At 44.7% G+C, this 17,368-nt stretch overlaps 1 protein-coding gene across 6 annotated transcripts in view; it reads left to right on the forward strand.

Annotated features, from left to right (window-relative positions):
• The window catches only part of LOC120936119 (DNA (cytosine-5)-methyltransferase 3A-like), a 337,730-nt gene that overhangs the window by 200,856 nt on the left and 119,506 nt on the right, over positions 1-17,368 (forward strand). For all 6 annotated transcript variants that reach the window (XM_040348239.1, XM_040348244.1, XM_040348243.1 and 3 more), the window contains 2 exons: positions 6,621-6,682; positions 8,617-8,763. In XM_040348239.1, coding sequence (XP_040204173.1) covers positions 6,621-6,682; positions 8,617-8,763 — 209 coding nt within the window. The remainder of the gene's footprint in view (positions 1-6,620; positions 6,683-8,616; positions 8,764-17,368) is intronic.

Raw genomic sequence — 17,368 nt, forward strand, 5'->3', positions numbered from 1 at the left:
ACAGTTTATAGGTCACATTAATGGTGAAAAAAGTTCTGAAATTATTTATCTTTGTCCCATTTCTTTACATCATAGAAACCTGTAGACTTTTTATATCCACGTGTGTGTGTGTGTATATATATATATATATATATATATATATATATATATATTTATTATTTATTTTTAAACAGCCATAGGGAATAAAATGACAGTTGTTGAAATTTTTTATGTCACGCGGTATTTGTGCAGCAATTTTTCAAACGTGATTTTGGGGAAAAAAACACTTTCATGAATTGAAAAAAAAAACCCACAAAAAAACACAATATTTACCCCAATCTATTTGTATACTGTGAAAGATGATGTTATGCCGAGTAAATAGATACCTAACGTCACGCTTTAAAATTGAGCACACTTGTGGAACACTTGTGGAATGGCGACAAACTTCGGTACTTAAAAATCTCCATAGGCTACACTGTACTTTTTTTACAGGTTACCAGTTTAGAGTTACAGAGGAGGTCTTGCGCTAGATTTATTGCTCTCGCTCTAATGTTTGCGGTTATACCTCACATGTGTGGTTTGATTGCCGTTTACATATGCGGCCGTGATCTACATATGCGTTTGCTTCTTGGTCATGACGTCGCTTCTGGACTCAGAGGGTCATAGTGATGGCCAGAGATCATCTGGTCCACGGCCAGCTCTATAGTAATCCCCCGCTGCAGGCGGATTCATTCTCGGGCTCCTCAAACGCACGGGTGAAAAGCACCCGAGGGTGGAAGGATGTGGGCAGAAGTCCCCTCCTGCCGCCTGTTAAAGCAATCAAGCAGCTAAACGGCCGCTATGATGGCTTCTACTTTGCAGGAAATCACCGGCTGGAAAAAAAAAGATATTTGAATGATGCCTGCAGCTGCATATCACATAATATGGGCGGGAAGTGGTAAAGAGCGCTAAGTGCTCATTTACACTTGCTTTGGCTTTAATACACATTAACTACTTGCCGACCAGCCGCCGCGAGAGCCCGTACTATAACGTCGGCTCTCTAAGCGGCCACTAGGGGCCCCCCGCTCGTCCCTGACTCCCGCACGCATGCCCGGTGGGGGCGATCGCCGTCGGGCACCCACGATTGCTCGTTACAGAGCGAGGACCGGGCGCTGTGTGTGTTAACACACAGCTCCTGGTCCTGTCAGGGGAGAAAAGCCTGACCGTCTGTTCATACAATGTATGAACAGTGATCAGTCATTTCCCCTAGTGAGGCCACCCCCCCTACAGTTAGAACACACCCAGGGAACATACTTAACCCCTTCCCCGCCCCCTAGTGTTAACCCCTTCCCTGCCAGTGGCATTTTTATAGTAATCCAATGCATTTTTATAGCACTGATCGCTATAAAAATGCCAATGGTCCCAAAAATGGGTCAAAATTGTCCGCCATAATGTCGCAGTACCGAAAAAAAAACGCTGATCGCCGCCATTACTAGTAAAAAAAATATATTAATATTAATAAAAATGCCATAAAACTACCCCCTATTTTGTAAACGCTATAACTTTTGTGCAAACCAATCAATAAACGTTTATTGTGATTTTTTTTTTACAAAAAATATGTAGAAGAATACGTATCGTCCTATACTGAGGAAAACAATTTTTTTTTATATATTTTTGGGGGATATTTATTATAGTAAAAAGTAAAAAATATTCATTTTTTTCAAGATTGTCGCCTAATTTTTGTTTATAGGGCAAAAACTAAAAACCGCAGAGGTGATCAAATACCACCAAAAGAAATCTCTATTTGTGGGGAAAAAAAGGACGCCAGCAATATGGTCCGGGGGTTAAGTGGTTAAAGCGACTACCGCTTCAACATGCTTTTATGCTGTGTTTTTGATTGCTTCGGTGATGACTCGATGAGGCTTTGGTGAAGCGTTGGTGATGCTCTTTTGAACAAGCTTGACAGATGCCCTGTGTGTCTGTGTAGATATCTCATACCTGCATTTTCCCCAAAACAAAGCGAAACTAAACCTGAATTAAAGCCTTTCAAAAGTCGCAAGTGCTTCAAACGAGCTTTAAACAAGCTTTGTCATGGAGCTCTATGGAAGCTTTCAAGACGCTTTGAAGCACCACTAAAGCTACATGGAGTGTAATTTTTGAAGCGAAGCCAAAGCAAAGCAAACGCAAGGCGTGAACAGGACTGTATCTTTGACTGGCGTTCAGAGAGCTTTAACAAAGCGTGTCCGAAGCATGGGCGTCCGCTGTAATTTTTTCAAGCGGCAATACACAATCACATTTAACCCTGTCTTCGACCACTAGCTGAGGTTTAAACCCCCCCCCCCCCCCCCCAGCAGCCGAATAGGATGGATGGTGTCAGTAGGGCAGTGGGTGGTGTTAGAAGGGCAGTGGACGGTGTCAGTTGTTTTTCTTTTTGTTTTTTTTACAAATTTTTATTTTTTTATTTTTTTTAACAGTCTTGTTGGGGGGCTTTGGTGAAATATCAGGGGACTAAACAGACCCCTGATAGATCACTTTCGAAAAACAGAAAGGGACTGAGTGTGAATTCTCCAGTTCCTTTCTCTGAGGCATAATAAACATAGAGCTCTGCAGTGTGTAACTTCAGCTCTCCACCCCATTTTTTCCTGACAGCTCGGACAAACTTTATAAATTCTGGATTTTGAACAGATGTAGAGGAAAGAAGACTGCAGATAAACAGGTACAACTTGTGTGGGAGGACTTTTTTCATCTCTGTTTATCACCTGAGTTCAGTCACTTCACTGGGTATATGGAAGGGTGTGTTTAGGTTCTGTGGTAGGGGGTGTAGAGAAAAAGTTTTCAATGACAAGCTTGATGACTTGCCCCTTGGATCGGGATCCAAATGACATGGTGCTGAAATCCCGGTACAAGAACCTACTCTCCCTCACCTTGTCCTGGTTGCTCTGTATAATAATGTTTTAATTGGCAGGTCCATCTTTTGTCCCATTTTGTTCCAGCAACTGTCCTAGTGTACATGCTAGCAGACACACTTTCCTAGAGAGGTAAAGGAGGGGCCGTCACATGGTCTGCTGACCACAGAGAAAATGTATTTGCTGAAAGACGTGTCTGTGGTCTGTTCCAAACAATCAACACAGAGCAGAAAAGCTAGATGACGGCTATGGCTTATTGGCACGTGGCCTACCTGGCATGTCGGTACATTTCTTTATGAAGCAATGCCCTTTGCAGAGGACCTCTTGTGTTCAGCATGGGAAGATGTTGATTTTACAGACACATCAGATCACATTTCTTCCTGTTGGTTGACCTCTGAACTGTTCCCAACCCAGCTTTCTAAGAAACAAAAGTGACAGCAGACGTTCTCAAGCAGGAAACCAAAATAAGCAGCAGCTTTCTTGTGCAAGATGCATGTAGTGAGCTGGTGAAACGTCCAAATACATCAACACCTGCCTTTCTTTTCTGTCTTCATATACAGTATGTATAGACAGAGGCAGGTTTAGGCTTTGTGAGGCCTTAGGCAAAACTTGATATGGGGCCCCACTCACACCCATGATGGGAAAAATAATTCAAGGACAAGAGCCTCTTCCCCACAACCCTGGCCGGTGGTTGTGGGGGTCTGCGGGCAGGGGGCTTATCGGAATCTGGAAGTCCCCAGATCCTGCTCTTTAATAACTAAGGGGCGGGGGCCACCTGGTGTTGTCACCTCGTGAACCCGCCCCCTTGTGATGTCATTGACTGAGGGCATGGTGGGTCATTGACGTCACAAGGGGTGGTGTCACCGATAGTCACTTGTTGTTAGGGATGCTGGCGGCCCCGCTCCTGAGTCAGGGTTTTCAATGCTGCCTGAGCACAACAGCGTTAAGGTCTCCTGTCCCTCAAAACTGGGGTAATGCATTGGGTAAGTTAGGCAGCCGCGAGGCCCCTGTGAGTTTGAGGCCTTAGGCGTTCGCCTAATTTGCCTAATTAAAGAGCCGCCTCTGTGTATAGACATATATATATATATATATATTCAGCTGCCACTTTATTTAACCACTTAAGCCCCGGACCATTTAGCTGGTTAAAGACTTTTTGCAATTCGGCACTGCGTCGCTTTAACTGACAATTGTGCGGTCGTGCGACGTTGCTCTCAAACAAAGTATACATCATTTTTTCCCTTTTTGCTATAATAAATATCCCCAAAAAAAAAAAATATATATATATATATATATATATATATATATATATATATATATATATAATATATATATATAAAAATCCTCAGTTTAGGCCGATACGTATTCTTCTACACATTTTTGGTAAAAAAATCGCAATAAGAGTTTATTGATTGCTTTGCACAAAAGTTATAGCATCTACAAAATAGGGGATAGTTTTATGGCATTTTTATAAAAAAAATATTTCACTAGTAATGGCAGCGATCAGCGATTTTTATTGTGACTGCGACATTATGGCGGACACATCAGAGACTTATGACAACATTTTGGGACCATTGTCATTTTTACAGCGATCAGTGCTATAAGAATGCACTGATTACTGTAAAAATTACACTGGCAGTGAAGGGGTTAACCTGTAGCGGGCTCTGAAGGGGTGAAGTGTGTCCTAGTGAGTGCTTGTAACTGTTAGGGGGTGTGGCTTGCCGTGACACGTCACTGATCGTTGTTCCCAATGACAGGGACCACGATCAGTAACAGTGTCACCTAGGTAGAACGGGGAGAAGTTGTGTTTACACTAACATCTCCCCGTTCTTCAGCTCTGTGACCCGATTGCGGGACGCCGGTGGCGATCGGGTCCCGCGGCCGTTTAGCTCACTGCAGGGTCTTGAGCGCGCCGCCGGCGTTGCAGGCACGACCACGCGGCTCACAAATTAAAGGGGACGTACCTGTACACCTATTTGCACAGTCGTGCCATTCTGTTGACGTACTTTGACGTGCGCTGGTTGGGAACCAGTTAAAGTGGAAGTAAACTCCCATGCATGATTTTTACCTATAGGTACGCCTATAATAAGGCTCTAACCCCCCATGTTGAGGGCATGCGGCCTGGTAGGGTTCAGGAGGGGGGGGGCACTCGCTCGTCTCCACCCCCTTTCCTGACCGGCCGGGCTGCGTGCTCGGATAAGGGTCTGGTATGGATCTTGGGGGACCCCCACGCCGTTTTTTTGGCGTATGGGTTCCCATTTAAATCCATACCAGTCCCAAGGGCCTGGAATGCTCTTGGAGGGGGAACCCATGCCAGTTTTTTATTTAAAATTTGGCGTGGAGTTCCCCCTTAAGATCAGCAGAGCACAAGTCGCATGCCAAAGTCGGATCGTGCAAGACGGCGTTCCAACTTTAATCCGACTTCAATGATATTCAATGGGCTGAAGTAGGATCAAAGTCGGACCAAAGTAGTACAGGGAGCATTTTCAAAGTCGGACCGACTTGTGTCGGATTAGTTAAGACGGATCCCATAGGGAAACATTGCTTTTCACACGTCATGTGACATGAGCTCCCAATGTCGGAGCGTTTGTCGGACAAGTGTGAACCCAGCCTTAAAGCGGTAGTTCCCCCTCCAAAAAATTGTTACCCTTAGATTGATGCTCGTTTTGTCTAGGGGAATCGGCTAGTTGTTTTAAAATCGAAGCAGTACTTACCGTTGTAGAGGGCGATCTTCTCCGCCACTTCCGGGTATAAAAAATAATGAATTGAATCCATTTTGTAATAAATGAAAAAATCAAAGAAAAAATTGCGCTAATCATGTGAAAAAGTAAATAATAAGTATAGCAGCCAGCACCAACAATGGAACAATGTTGTATACAAAAAATGAAAAAGAAAAAGTGCAGCGCTAAATTACATATAGTAAGAACCATATATATAAAAAGATTGCAAAAAGCAAATATAGTGCTCACAGCTAAATGAGAATATTCTGGCCCTAATTACAGTGAACAAAGAGTAAGAATACCTAGAGGTATATTACAAATTGTATGTAATACATGTGAATACCAAAATATACCACAAGGGTGATATAAGTGAAAAAGGTCCAAAAAGAAAAATAATAACAAATGAGGCTTCTCTTATTACAGAAAGTCCAATGTAAAACACTAAAAAAAGAACATCATTTGAGATAGACTAAGTTTGAAAACATGTGAGGTGAGTCGTCCCAAGGCAGGAATCAGTGGTATGATCCGTAGTATAATCCAATGATAACTTGAACAGGTGTAGGAAGTCACATCAAAGTATCACTCTTTCAAGATCAGCCCAGGTATCCAAGGATCAATGGTAAATGTAAAAGTAAAAGATGGGTACTCTTACCAAATAAGGTGGACACACTCGTCAGCGACGGTGTGTCAATCAGGCATGTACGAGCTCCTCAGGCCGGTGGCAACAATGGAACAGCTGATGAAATTGTTGAGAATCACCATCAAAGGTCATGTGTATCCAGATTAGGGCAAATCCCTGAAGGAATCCTCATAGCTCTGCCTGACCAGAGAGAACAGCTGTCGTTCTTCCCTCCATTTTGTAATAAGGCTGTAACATAACACAATGTGGACAAAGTGAAGCACTGTGAATACTTTCCAGTCGCACTGTGAGTGCCATTAAGCTGATTGATAAAGGAGATATTTGAAAAAGAACAGGTTCTTACTTTACTCTTGCCTTATTATCTGTTCGCTTGAATTTTGCATTTGTTTTTGTTTTCAGATAAAGAGGAGAAAGAAGAAGAAGAAGACTACGAAGAATCGGATGAGTCTCCAAAATCCGAGGTGAGGGTCTTACAGCTTTCAGAAACAAAATATAAATTACTTGAAACCAAAATGGTGAGATATAAGCTGTTCACTTTGTTATTTATTTCTGTGCTATATGAGCAGCTAATATGGAAACCCAGTACCTGACGCCTACAAAAAAAACGGCATGTCTCTGCCCCTTCACTACCTCATAACAAATGTCGCTCCATGGCATTGATGAACATGGGGGAAGGAGGGATTATGGAATTGTTGTATATGTCCATTTTACATAGAAATACTGCTTAGTGGAGCCCTTTAGAAATCTGAAAAAGTGAATAATTCATATGGAGCTCTGTAGGGAATGCTTACAGTACACCATGAGATCTCAGCGTTTTTATCCTGGTGGTATAGGGTCTTGTTTTATGGCTGCTTTACATATAAACTCTGCTTACTTTTTCTTTTTGCAGAGTAAATATTTAATGCACATATATATGTATTATTGGCAAAATAATTTCATGTCATTATACGTATTCCACTGCAGTATTTTGCCTGATTCTGCTTCAGGCTATGCATACCAAAGCCCAAATATGTCATCCAGATAATGGTTTACATCAGGGTCAAGCCCTAAACACACACGCCTTGGATAATGTTAGTTTGTAAGCATTGGTTAGAAGGGAATAAGCTTCAGCAAGCATTTACAGAACTATTATCAAGCTTTGGGCAAGTTTTTGAATCCCGTAAAGCCCATTTCAACTCCATTCTGGGAGTGCTGACTACAGATGGGAGTACTATAGCTCCAAGCAAGCTTTTGGTATACTGAAGCAGGCAGTGTTCAAGTTTGGAAAGTTTGGAAACAAAACTTGTTTGAAACTACAGCCAGCACTTACGCAAAGATCTCTTTTCAGCCCTCCCAGACTGAGGATGAAAGGTGAAAGGAAGGAACCGGTGGGCTCAGCAGACTTTCTAAAGTAGGCCGTGGTCCACAGAGCAGACACTCCCAAGTGCTCACATCCTCCAGCAGTGCCGGGACAAGGTCATCAAGCGCCCAGGGCAAAGATGCCAAACTACGCCCCCCTTTCCCTTAGGGTTAGGGTCAGGGTGCCCCCCATCCCTGCAATAAACCATTGCCCCAGGGGCAGCCGTCCCTCCTGCCCACCCCTTGTCCCAGCCCTGTCCTCCAGTGATCTGAAGGGATCCCCAGAAACTGGGGCTTTCTCTATGCAAATATGGACCCATTGCTTTTATAGTTTTTAGTTATTAGTTGAGTTCTGGCTCACCTGTAATTTGCACCTTCTAATGGGCCAGTAGGGGGCCCATATAATTTGGGGGTCCACAGCACAACCATCAAAGCTGTGGTCTTTATAAAAAGAGCTTTCTTGTTTGTGGGAAGGTGAGTGGACACTTGGGGGTGCCTTCTTTGGGTCAGCGGAGGGAGACACTTGGTGGTTGATGGTTGTCTATCGCCCATATCTAGTTTGCAGACCAGGAGTTCTGACTTCCCTGGTTTTATACTTGTTACCAGCCATTGACTCAAAATGTTGAAGCAATAAAGAATGGATGGGGAAAAAGGAAAATGTTGAAGTTAGAGATAGCCAGGCAGACGGAGGTCAGCGGTGACGTATTTCTATCATTAAAGCTATTCAAGGTTCACCAAAAGCTACTCGTGGCTTATGAACTGCCTTGAAAATGCTTGCTGTAGCTTATTCTCTCCAAGCAAGATTTAACAATGGGCATGTATTAAAGGGGATAGACTGACACAATTATTATGATGAAGCAATATATATATTGGAAGATATCTGTAAAACGGATTTTACTGGAGAACTCTTACCTTAGCCATTATGTTGGCCATAGTACATTTATAAATATATCAGTTTTGGATTTTTAGAAGTAGGTGTGTGTGTGTGTTGGGTTGAGTTTGCTATGACTGGTTATGGGTACGTGGCACTGATTGTATGTTACATCCCATTGAGCAGGGATATCGGCGCCGCCTACGTGGAGGCATGGGCTGGGAGTCGGGACTGCGTCAACGGCCAATGCCAAGGCTTCCTTTCCAGGCTGGAGACCCTTATTACGTCAGCAAGAGGAAGAGGGATGAGTGGCTGGCCAGGTGGAAGAGGGAGGTAAGGAGGCCATCTGCATTTTTTTTGCAGTCCATGCCGGTATTTTGTAGTCTCTGAAAAATTATTTTTCCAAATTTCCTAAATTTAATTTGTCAATTATTGTGGCTTCCGGAGGGGGCTGTTGTGCTTAAACCCCCCATATGATTTTGCCTTTGGTGTCTCCCCTTATGGCTGAAAGCAGACCTTTGGACCCATAAAACATTATAAATGGATACTTACACTATATTCTCAAACGTTTGTGGACACCTGACCATTACATCTACTGTATTGCCAAAGATATGTGCATACCCTTTCTGGTAACAGTTTCAGGGTGGCCCTTTTCTGCTCCAGCATGACTGTGACTCTGTACACAAAGCCAGCTCCGTAAAGACGTGGTTTGCTGAGTCTGTTGTGGAAAAACTCAAGTGGCCTGACCTCAACCCTGCTGAATGTTGGGGTGAAAGGAGCAACAACTGCAAGCTAAGTCTCCTTGTCCAACATCAGTACCTGATCTCATGAATACTCTTCTTGAGTAATGGGCACACAATACAAATTCTCGTGGGAATCCTTCCCAGGAGAGTGAAGGCTGTTATAGTTGCAAAGGTGTGGGGGGAGGAGTTATTCTTATTTAATGTCCATAGTTTGGAAATGGCATGTCCAACAAGCTCATATAGATGTGATGGTCAGGTGTCTGCAAATTATATAGTGTACTTCATATGAGGTTGCTGAACTCCGGCTTGGATCTCCTGTAGAGCTCCCTTGGACCACTCAGAACTCATTGCTTTGCTGATGGGCTGGTGTTCTGATGAGAAATGACCCCCGTTGAATAATGCCCGCCCTGTACTGTGCAGGCTCAGCGCTTGCGCACTACGGAGCCGCCAAAAGTCTCTGTACATGATCAGCTGTGCACAGCGCCTGCACACAACAGACGACTGTGTGCCACACGCTCCCGATTCTCATGCAACTCTGCAAGGGGTGGATAAGGCACAGCAGATAAGATGGGGGTGGATTTCTCAATAAATGACATGTTTATATTGCGGGGCGTGTTTACACAACTGAGGGGCGTGTTTAACAATGTTGATGGGCGGGTTAAGATTAAAGGATAACAAAGATGTACTCGGCAAAGTATTGAAATTGCTTGTGTTAGGTAAATAGGTCCTTCAAACACGCCCATCAACATTGTTAAACACGCCCCTCAGTTGTGTAAACACGCCCCGCAATATAAACGTGTCGTTTATTGAGAAATCCACCCCCATCTTATCTGCTGTGCCCATCATTATAACATATGACCTCTTCTGTAGGCATCTGCCCCTCACACGCTTCAATCAATAATATATCCGCCCCTTGCAGAGTTGCACGAGCAGCGGGAGCTTGTGGCACAAAGTCGTCTGCTGTGCGCAGGTGCCGTGCACAGCTGATCATTTTCTGAGACTTTCGGCGGCTCCGTAGTGCGCAAGCTCTGCGCCTGCACAGTACAGGGCGGGCATTATTCGACGGGGGTCATTTTTCGTCACAACACCAGAAGTAGGAAGCTTGAGGCAGGAAGAGGCATATGTGATCCGACTATGACAAAGGCTAAATGTTGTTTGCATGCCAACATGTGTGTAATGTAAAGTGTCAGTCTAGAAAGTGTCTTTAGCCCACACCACATAAAGTAGTGTAACATTTAAACATTTTAGACAAAATTAAAACTTACCTAAGGCTGGCCATTATACAATTTTCTTGTACAATTTTCCTTTAGATTTATCAAAGCCATTTTTTATAAGGTCAAACCTAAACACTTTCAATTTGTTTGCAGTCAGGTAGGCCCTTGCACTACATAGTTGAAGGTAAATCTAAAGGAAATTGAATAAGAAAATGATATAATGTATGGCCAGTTTTAAAGTCGAAGGTCCATGTAATGATGCAAAAGGCAGTGTAACTAAAAACGACTTTATTTATCTTTATGAATGCCAAAAACATAATGCTTTAATTACCCTGTTTTCCCCAGTTGTCTGGTGGACTGGATTGTTCTTTTCTGACAATAAGCCATTTTCAAATCTGGCCCCAAACTCAGCTTGGCCATGCATGATCCTGTTTGTAATCCTTGCACTGTGTATTGTGACACAAGGAATCTGAGCAGATTCAATTGGGCAGTATTGTAGTCAACCCACAAGATAATAACCCTGCACCCTCTCTGATTAATTAGCTGCAAGGGGTGCTGGGACAACTATTCCAGGAAACACTAGTTATATCAAAAATCCAAGGGGTTTGCCTCTCCTTATTTTTCAATGACTGGAGTTAAACTTTAAATATATTGCTCTGGTATTGCCCTGCCTCTGTACTGCCTCTCCAACATTGCCTTCCTTCTGTAACCTCCACTAACATTGCCCTGCTTCTGTACTGCCTGCCAACATTGCCTTCCTTCTGTAGCCCCCAATGACATTGCCCTGCTTCTGTACTGCCCCGCCAACATTTCTTTCATTCTGTAACCTCCACTGACATTGGCCTGCGTCTGTACTGCCCCGCCAACATTTCTTTCATTCTGTAACCCCCACTGACATTGCCTGGCCTCTGCACTGCCCCGCCAACATTGTCTTCCTTCTGTAGCCCCCACTGACATTGCGCTGCCTCTGTACTGCCTCTTCAACATTGCCTTGCTTCTGTAGCCCCCACTGACATTGCCCTGCCTCTGTACTGCCTGCCAACATTGTCTTCCTTCTGTAGCCCCCACTGGCATTGCCTTGCTTCTGTACTGCCCCATCAATATTGTCTTGCTTCTGTAGCCCCCACTGACATTGCCCTGCTTCTGTACTGCCCTGCCAACATTGTCTTCTTCCTGTAGCTTCTATACTGCCCACTGACTGACTCTGTTTCTTTACTGCTCCACTGATCTTGCCCTGCTTCTCTACTGCCCCATTGACCTTGCCCTGCTTCTGTACTGCCCCACTGAACCTACCCTGCCTATGTAATGCACCACTAAACCTGCCATGCCTCTGTATCATCACACTAACATAACACTGTCTCTGCACCACAACACTGACATGTAAGCTTGAAGAAGCTTACATGGAACAATAGAATCTCGTCCCTGCCCCACATGGCAGCGATGGGTTCCAAAGCGAGTCACATGCTCGTCCATACCTGGAATTTCTGAGTTGACAAATTTACATGGGCTGAAATAAGAAACAAGGGAATGGAGGGAAAGGCTGTGCACCAGGCAAGGGGGGCTTAAAGTCGACTTGTGGCTTTACCCTTTCTAAATAATACCTTGGTCATGTCTCCAAGCATATAAGATTGCATCCTTAAAGCCAAAAAGCCCACAAGTATGGGACGGGCCTGCTGTATTGATACAGCCAATATTTCAAAGAAACCTGCTATACATGTTTAATTGCTCAGAATACATTGCTTACAAATAATGCATGATTTATGAGCATAAATTACACTTGAAGGAATTCTAATATTTGCTTTATGTCCCTTCGAGAGTTCCAGTTAGTTTTGCTTTTTATGTCCCTTCAGTTTGTGTAATATTATGTGGCTTTTGAATGCTGAATTGTGCTTTGGAAACCTTTATTTAAACTTTAGAAAAGGAGGAATTAAAATGGATTTACATTAACATGATATATTTAGTGTCCTTGGCCAGCCATACTTGTTACAGCCAGCCCTGTTCTGGCATGTGTTGTTACAAATCTCAACATCGTTAATTGATCAGTGAAGCAAGAACCTGAATTCCTAATAAAAAACATAGATAGCCAAAGTCTACCTATACTATTGGCACATAGAATTAATTATACAAAAGGACATTATTAACTTGCGTGGTGGAATGAATTACATAGGGGACTTTATTTGCCTGCCTGAGCTATGGCTATGCGTTCCACCAATGCACAGTGCACACCTGACTATCACATCTACACTATATGGCCAAGACCAGGGGAGGGCTGGCAGCCTTAGGCCTGGGGGGCAAGTACAGTCAAGTGGCCCATAGAGCGTGGAAAAGTGACGGATTGAGGAAAACAGTCTAAGATTTTTAATGATCATTAAAGTCCGCACAGAGGCCCCCCTTACATCAGAGTCCACACAGAGGCCCCCCTTACATCAGAGTCCGCACAGAGGCCCCCCTTACATCAGAGTCCGCACAGAGGCCCCCCTTACATCAGAGTCCTCACAGAGGCCCCCCTTACATCAGAGTCCTCACAGAGGCCCCCTTTACATCAGAGTCCACACAGAGCCTCCCCTTACATCAGAGTCCGCACAGAGACCCCCCTTATATCAGAGTCCGCACAGAGACCCCCCTTATATCAGAGTCCGCACATAGGCCCCCCTTACATCAGAGTCCGCACAGAGGCCCCCCTTACATCAGAGTCCGCACAGAGGCCCCCCTTACATCAGAGTCTGCACAGAGCCTCCCCTTACATCAGAGTCCGCACACAGCCTCCCCTTACATCAGAGTCTGCACAGAGCCTCCCCTTACATCAGAGTCCGCACAGACCCCATATACATTAGATCTGATGTAAGGGGTGTTCTGGGAAACTTGATTCAAGGGTGCATGCTGTGGACTATTGTGTAAAAAGGGCCTCTGCTTACCAAAGCATGCCCCCCTCCCCTTTAACAAAGTCCACAGAGCACCCCTTTTTATACACTGGGAGGCAGGAGAGACTAGAGAGGGTGAGCTTACCAGGGTGGGGGCTGAGGCGCAGGCAGGCTGTCTGATGCTTTTTTTGGGTTCAAACTTCCTGTCCAGTGCCCACACATGCCTGGGGAGTGTGGGCAGGGCAGACTCAGAAGGAGGAGGAGCAGATGAGCTCTATCTCTCCTTGTGTCTGTGCAGAGAGAGAAGGGGATGTCAGCGCTGGTGTGCGCTGAGGCTGAGCTATGTGTGAGACGAGACATAGCTCAGCTCTGCAGCCATCTACCTCGGAGCTGACACAGGCACGGCTACACAGTGGGAGGTGAGCAGTGGTCATGACCTGTGTTACCAGAGCTCCAGCAGGCATGTTCCTGCTCTGCAAAAACAGCATTTGTTAGTGGCGGTCGGTGGCTGTGCATTGTGTCACCAGCCCGGGGGGGAGATTTCCACCCTGCCCCCCCTGCCAGCCCTCCCCTGGCAAAGGCTATGTTCATACCCCTCTAAATGACTTGATTCAGGTGTTTCCAGGGTGCTGTTAACACTACAGCATATACTTTGGTATATTTTGGACAACGGTGCTCCTCCAACCTCGTGGTAACAGTTGGGGTTCATTCACACAGCCGTCCAGGGCCATACACTGCCCAGACCAGCATATTTTTGCAGTCGGTGTGGCCAGATGTTTGCAATCAGCTGCAGAGAGGAAGCCTGTAGAAGCTAATTACAGACAGACACTGTCCACATGTAATCGCACAAAGAGTGATTACATGCTGCTAGAAACAGATGAGCGGGTCTCTATGCAGACAGTTTGTGTCTGGTGCAATTACACTCAGTTGCGGAGGCTGTCAGCCTGTCATTTGTTTGTACAGGCTGAGCAGCCCCAATTTATCGCAAACACCTGGCTGCACCCGACTCAGAAATACACTTATCTGCTGGATGGCTGTGTGAATGAAGGGTGTCAAAGTCAATTTCATTGTGGGCCACGTCAGCATTATGGTTGCCCTCAAAGCAGCGGATGTATCTGTAAGGCTAAAAAAATATATCTACTCTTTATCATATTAAATAATTGCCTCTGCATTTAATTATTATTGGTTTTAGTAATAACTTAAAGCAGGGGTCAGCAACCTTTTTCCACTTAAGGCCCGGATTTAATGTATGTGAATACATGGAGGGCCACATTCACCTGCTAATAATCTGGACCCCTTTACATTACACAGCCCCCATACCTCTGGACCCCTTTACATTACACAGCCCACCCTGCATATTACACAGCCCCCCCTGCACATCACACAGCCCCCCCCTGCATATTTTTACAGCCCCTCCAGCATATTACACAACCCTCCCATGTTATGCTTAAAAATTGTGCACACTCACGGAACAGTAAGAAACTACGGTACTTAAAAATGTCCATAAGCAACATTTTTTAAATTTCTACAGGTTACCTGTTTAGCGTTAAGGAGGTCTTTTGCTCGAATTATTGAGCTTCAACGATCGCGGTGATACCTCACATGTGTGGTTTGAACACTGTTTACATCTGCAGTCGCGACTTATGTACGTGTCTCTTCTGCACGTGAGCACGGATTGATGGGGCACTTTTTTCCCCCCACATTTGTTTTATTTCATTTTTATTTTTTCAATTCTATAAGACCTTTAAATCCCTCCTTTGCACTTAAATAGCATTCAAAACACCAAGTTTTCTGTTTTGAATACTGTAATTTAAAAAAATGTGGTGCCTTTAAGTTTTCTCTAAAACTGAAGTAATGTCATGGCATCTGGCTCCTGGGTTACTAGATCCGAGACCCAATCAAAGCCGATTCCGATGTTCTGTCAAAATAGAGGAGTTGCTGTTTTGATACAACACCGGCAAGCGTGTATACTCCGGTAAACGATATTATGAGCGGACATTGTTAGTCGGCCTCGATACTAACCAACAAGATGGCGACCTCCAAGGTGACAGCTTTTCCTCCTTAGCGGCTGTTCTGTCAAAACAGCAAATTCTTTGTGTACCGGAGTGTACACGCTTGCTGCTGTTGTGTTAAAACAGCAACTCGTCTAAATCTCCCATTACTGATGCTTTACAGTAACCACAAGTGACGTGATTGGAGATCTCGATGAATTGGCTATTTTGACAGAACACTGGCTTCGTTCTGGTCTCCGGCTAGCCGGTGGACGTGCCGGCTGGTCGCTTGGGCCTCCCGGTGGGACAGTGCAGCTGTACAGAGAAGCGCAGGATCTGAGGGAGGAATTCTGTCTTCCTCTATGCTGCCAACTGCTGAGACAAGACGGGGGCGGATACAAGGGGGTTGCTGCAGCTGCAGGAGAGGTGTGAGGGCCACATGAAATGGCCTGGAGGGCTGGATTTGGCCCACAGGACTTGTGTTGGACACATGTGCTTTAGGGAAGGCTTTACTGAATTATCTTCCAGCATGACAGTGCCCCTGTGCACAAAGCTAGCTCCATAAAGGCATGGTTTGATGACTTTGGTGTGGAGTAAGGATGATCATAGGCATGTTGGAACCCTAGTCAATCCTGCCAAGAAGCTGTCACTGTACTGTGCCAATCATAAGCAGCCAAGGCATTCTCCATCCTACAGCCACACGTATACAAACAAGGGGAGTCCTGCACAGAGTCCTAACCTCGACCCTATGGAACACCTTCGAGATGAATTGGATTGCTGATTGCAGACCAGGGCTGCTCATCCAACATCAGTACCTGACTTCACAAATGTTCTTTTGGCTAGATGGGAACAAATTCCCCCAGACACGCTCAACAATCTTGTGGAGTACCTGCCCAGACCGTCCATTGATAAATAGGATGCCCAACAAGCTCATATAGGGCTAATAATTGGGTGTACACAAAATTTTGACTGTAAAATGTAAGTAAGGGCAATAATAATTTGCTCAAGTAAGCGATATGACCACATGATACTCTGTTTTCTAACCATTGACACTCTTTATCCATAAAATTAATAGCAGGCTTTGTATGAAAAGGTATTGTTGAAGTATATGCTCCAGCTCATCATACGCAATATGTAAAGCGCACACACACAAGAGCTGAAAATTCTCTTTCTGATGTGATGATCAGAGTCCAAATAAATATTCTGTGCACCTCCAGTACTGCCATACTGCTGTCTCCTTCCCTGTCATTAATTTATGCTGCTGCTGCTGTTGGATTTAGTGTCTGTCGGTTGTCAGCGGGTGGTAATTGCTGTTTAACCCTTTCCTCCCTCCAGAGGCGATCCGCTTTCCCTTCCACGTACGGCTGACAGCTCAGTCTGGGATCCCCTGCGCACAATGAATTGGTGATGCAGACACAGTACTGGCGTCTCCCTGGCAACCGGGGCCAGGCACCAGGCTTGCCGGCATCAAGGTGGCTTTTTATAGAACAGCGAGATGCCAATCACGCCAGGGAGGCGGGAATCTGATTGCGGCTGGTTCAGGAAATGATATTAGATGTTTCTGTTTTTACTGTAGGATTACTGTAGGATTACTGTAGGATTACTGTAGGATTCTTGGGTAAAACAAGGTGATGTGACAATTTTTCCAGGGAATACATAAAGTGAACCTGTGCTTTTCCTATCCACCCTCATCAGCTCATCAGTTGTTGCCACCCTCATCAGCTCATCAGTTGTTGCCACCCTCATCAGCTCATCAGTTGTTGCCACCCTCATCAGCTGTTTATACAACCCTGATCATCACCCAGGGAAGTGAAGTGACATACACGGTATATACAGAATGACCAGAGGGCAGATTGTATCTTCAATCAGTGGACAACCTTAGTATTGAAGAAATAATTGGAATAAGGGAAGGGGGACAGATGTCATTTTATGGAGGTCTTCTGATGAAACCAGCTCTGACCACACCACCACTGCTGATTTTGTTAGAAAACGATCTACAGGGGATTCCGACATAACTGGCCAAGGGCATTGAGGATTGCGAGGCTACCCCTGTGGTGTTGTTGCATTAAAGGTGTTTTGTTAATAAGAACATACAGCCCTTTATGCTCTTTATTGTAGTGACATGAAGA

The sequence above is a fragment of the Rana temporaria genome, chromosome 4 (assembly GCF_905171775.1).
Source record: "Rana temporaria chromosome 4, aRanTem1.1, whole genome shotgun sequence".
NCBI classification, from domain to species: domain Eukaryota; kingdom Metazoa; phylum Chordata; class Amphibia; order Anura; family Ranidae; genus Rana; species Rana temporaria.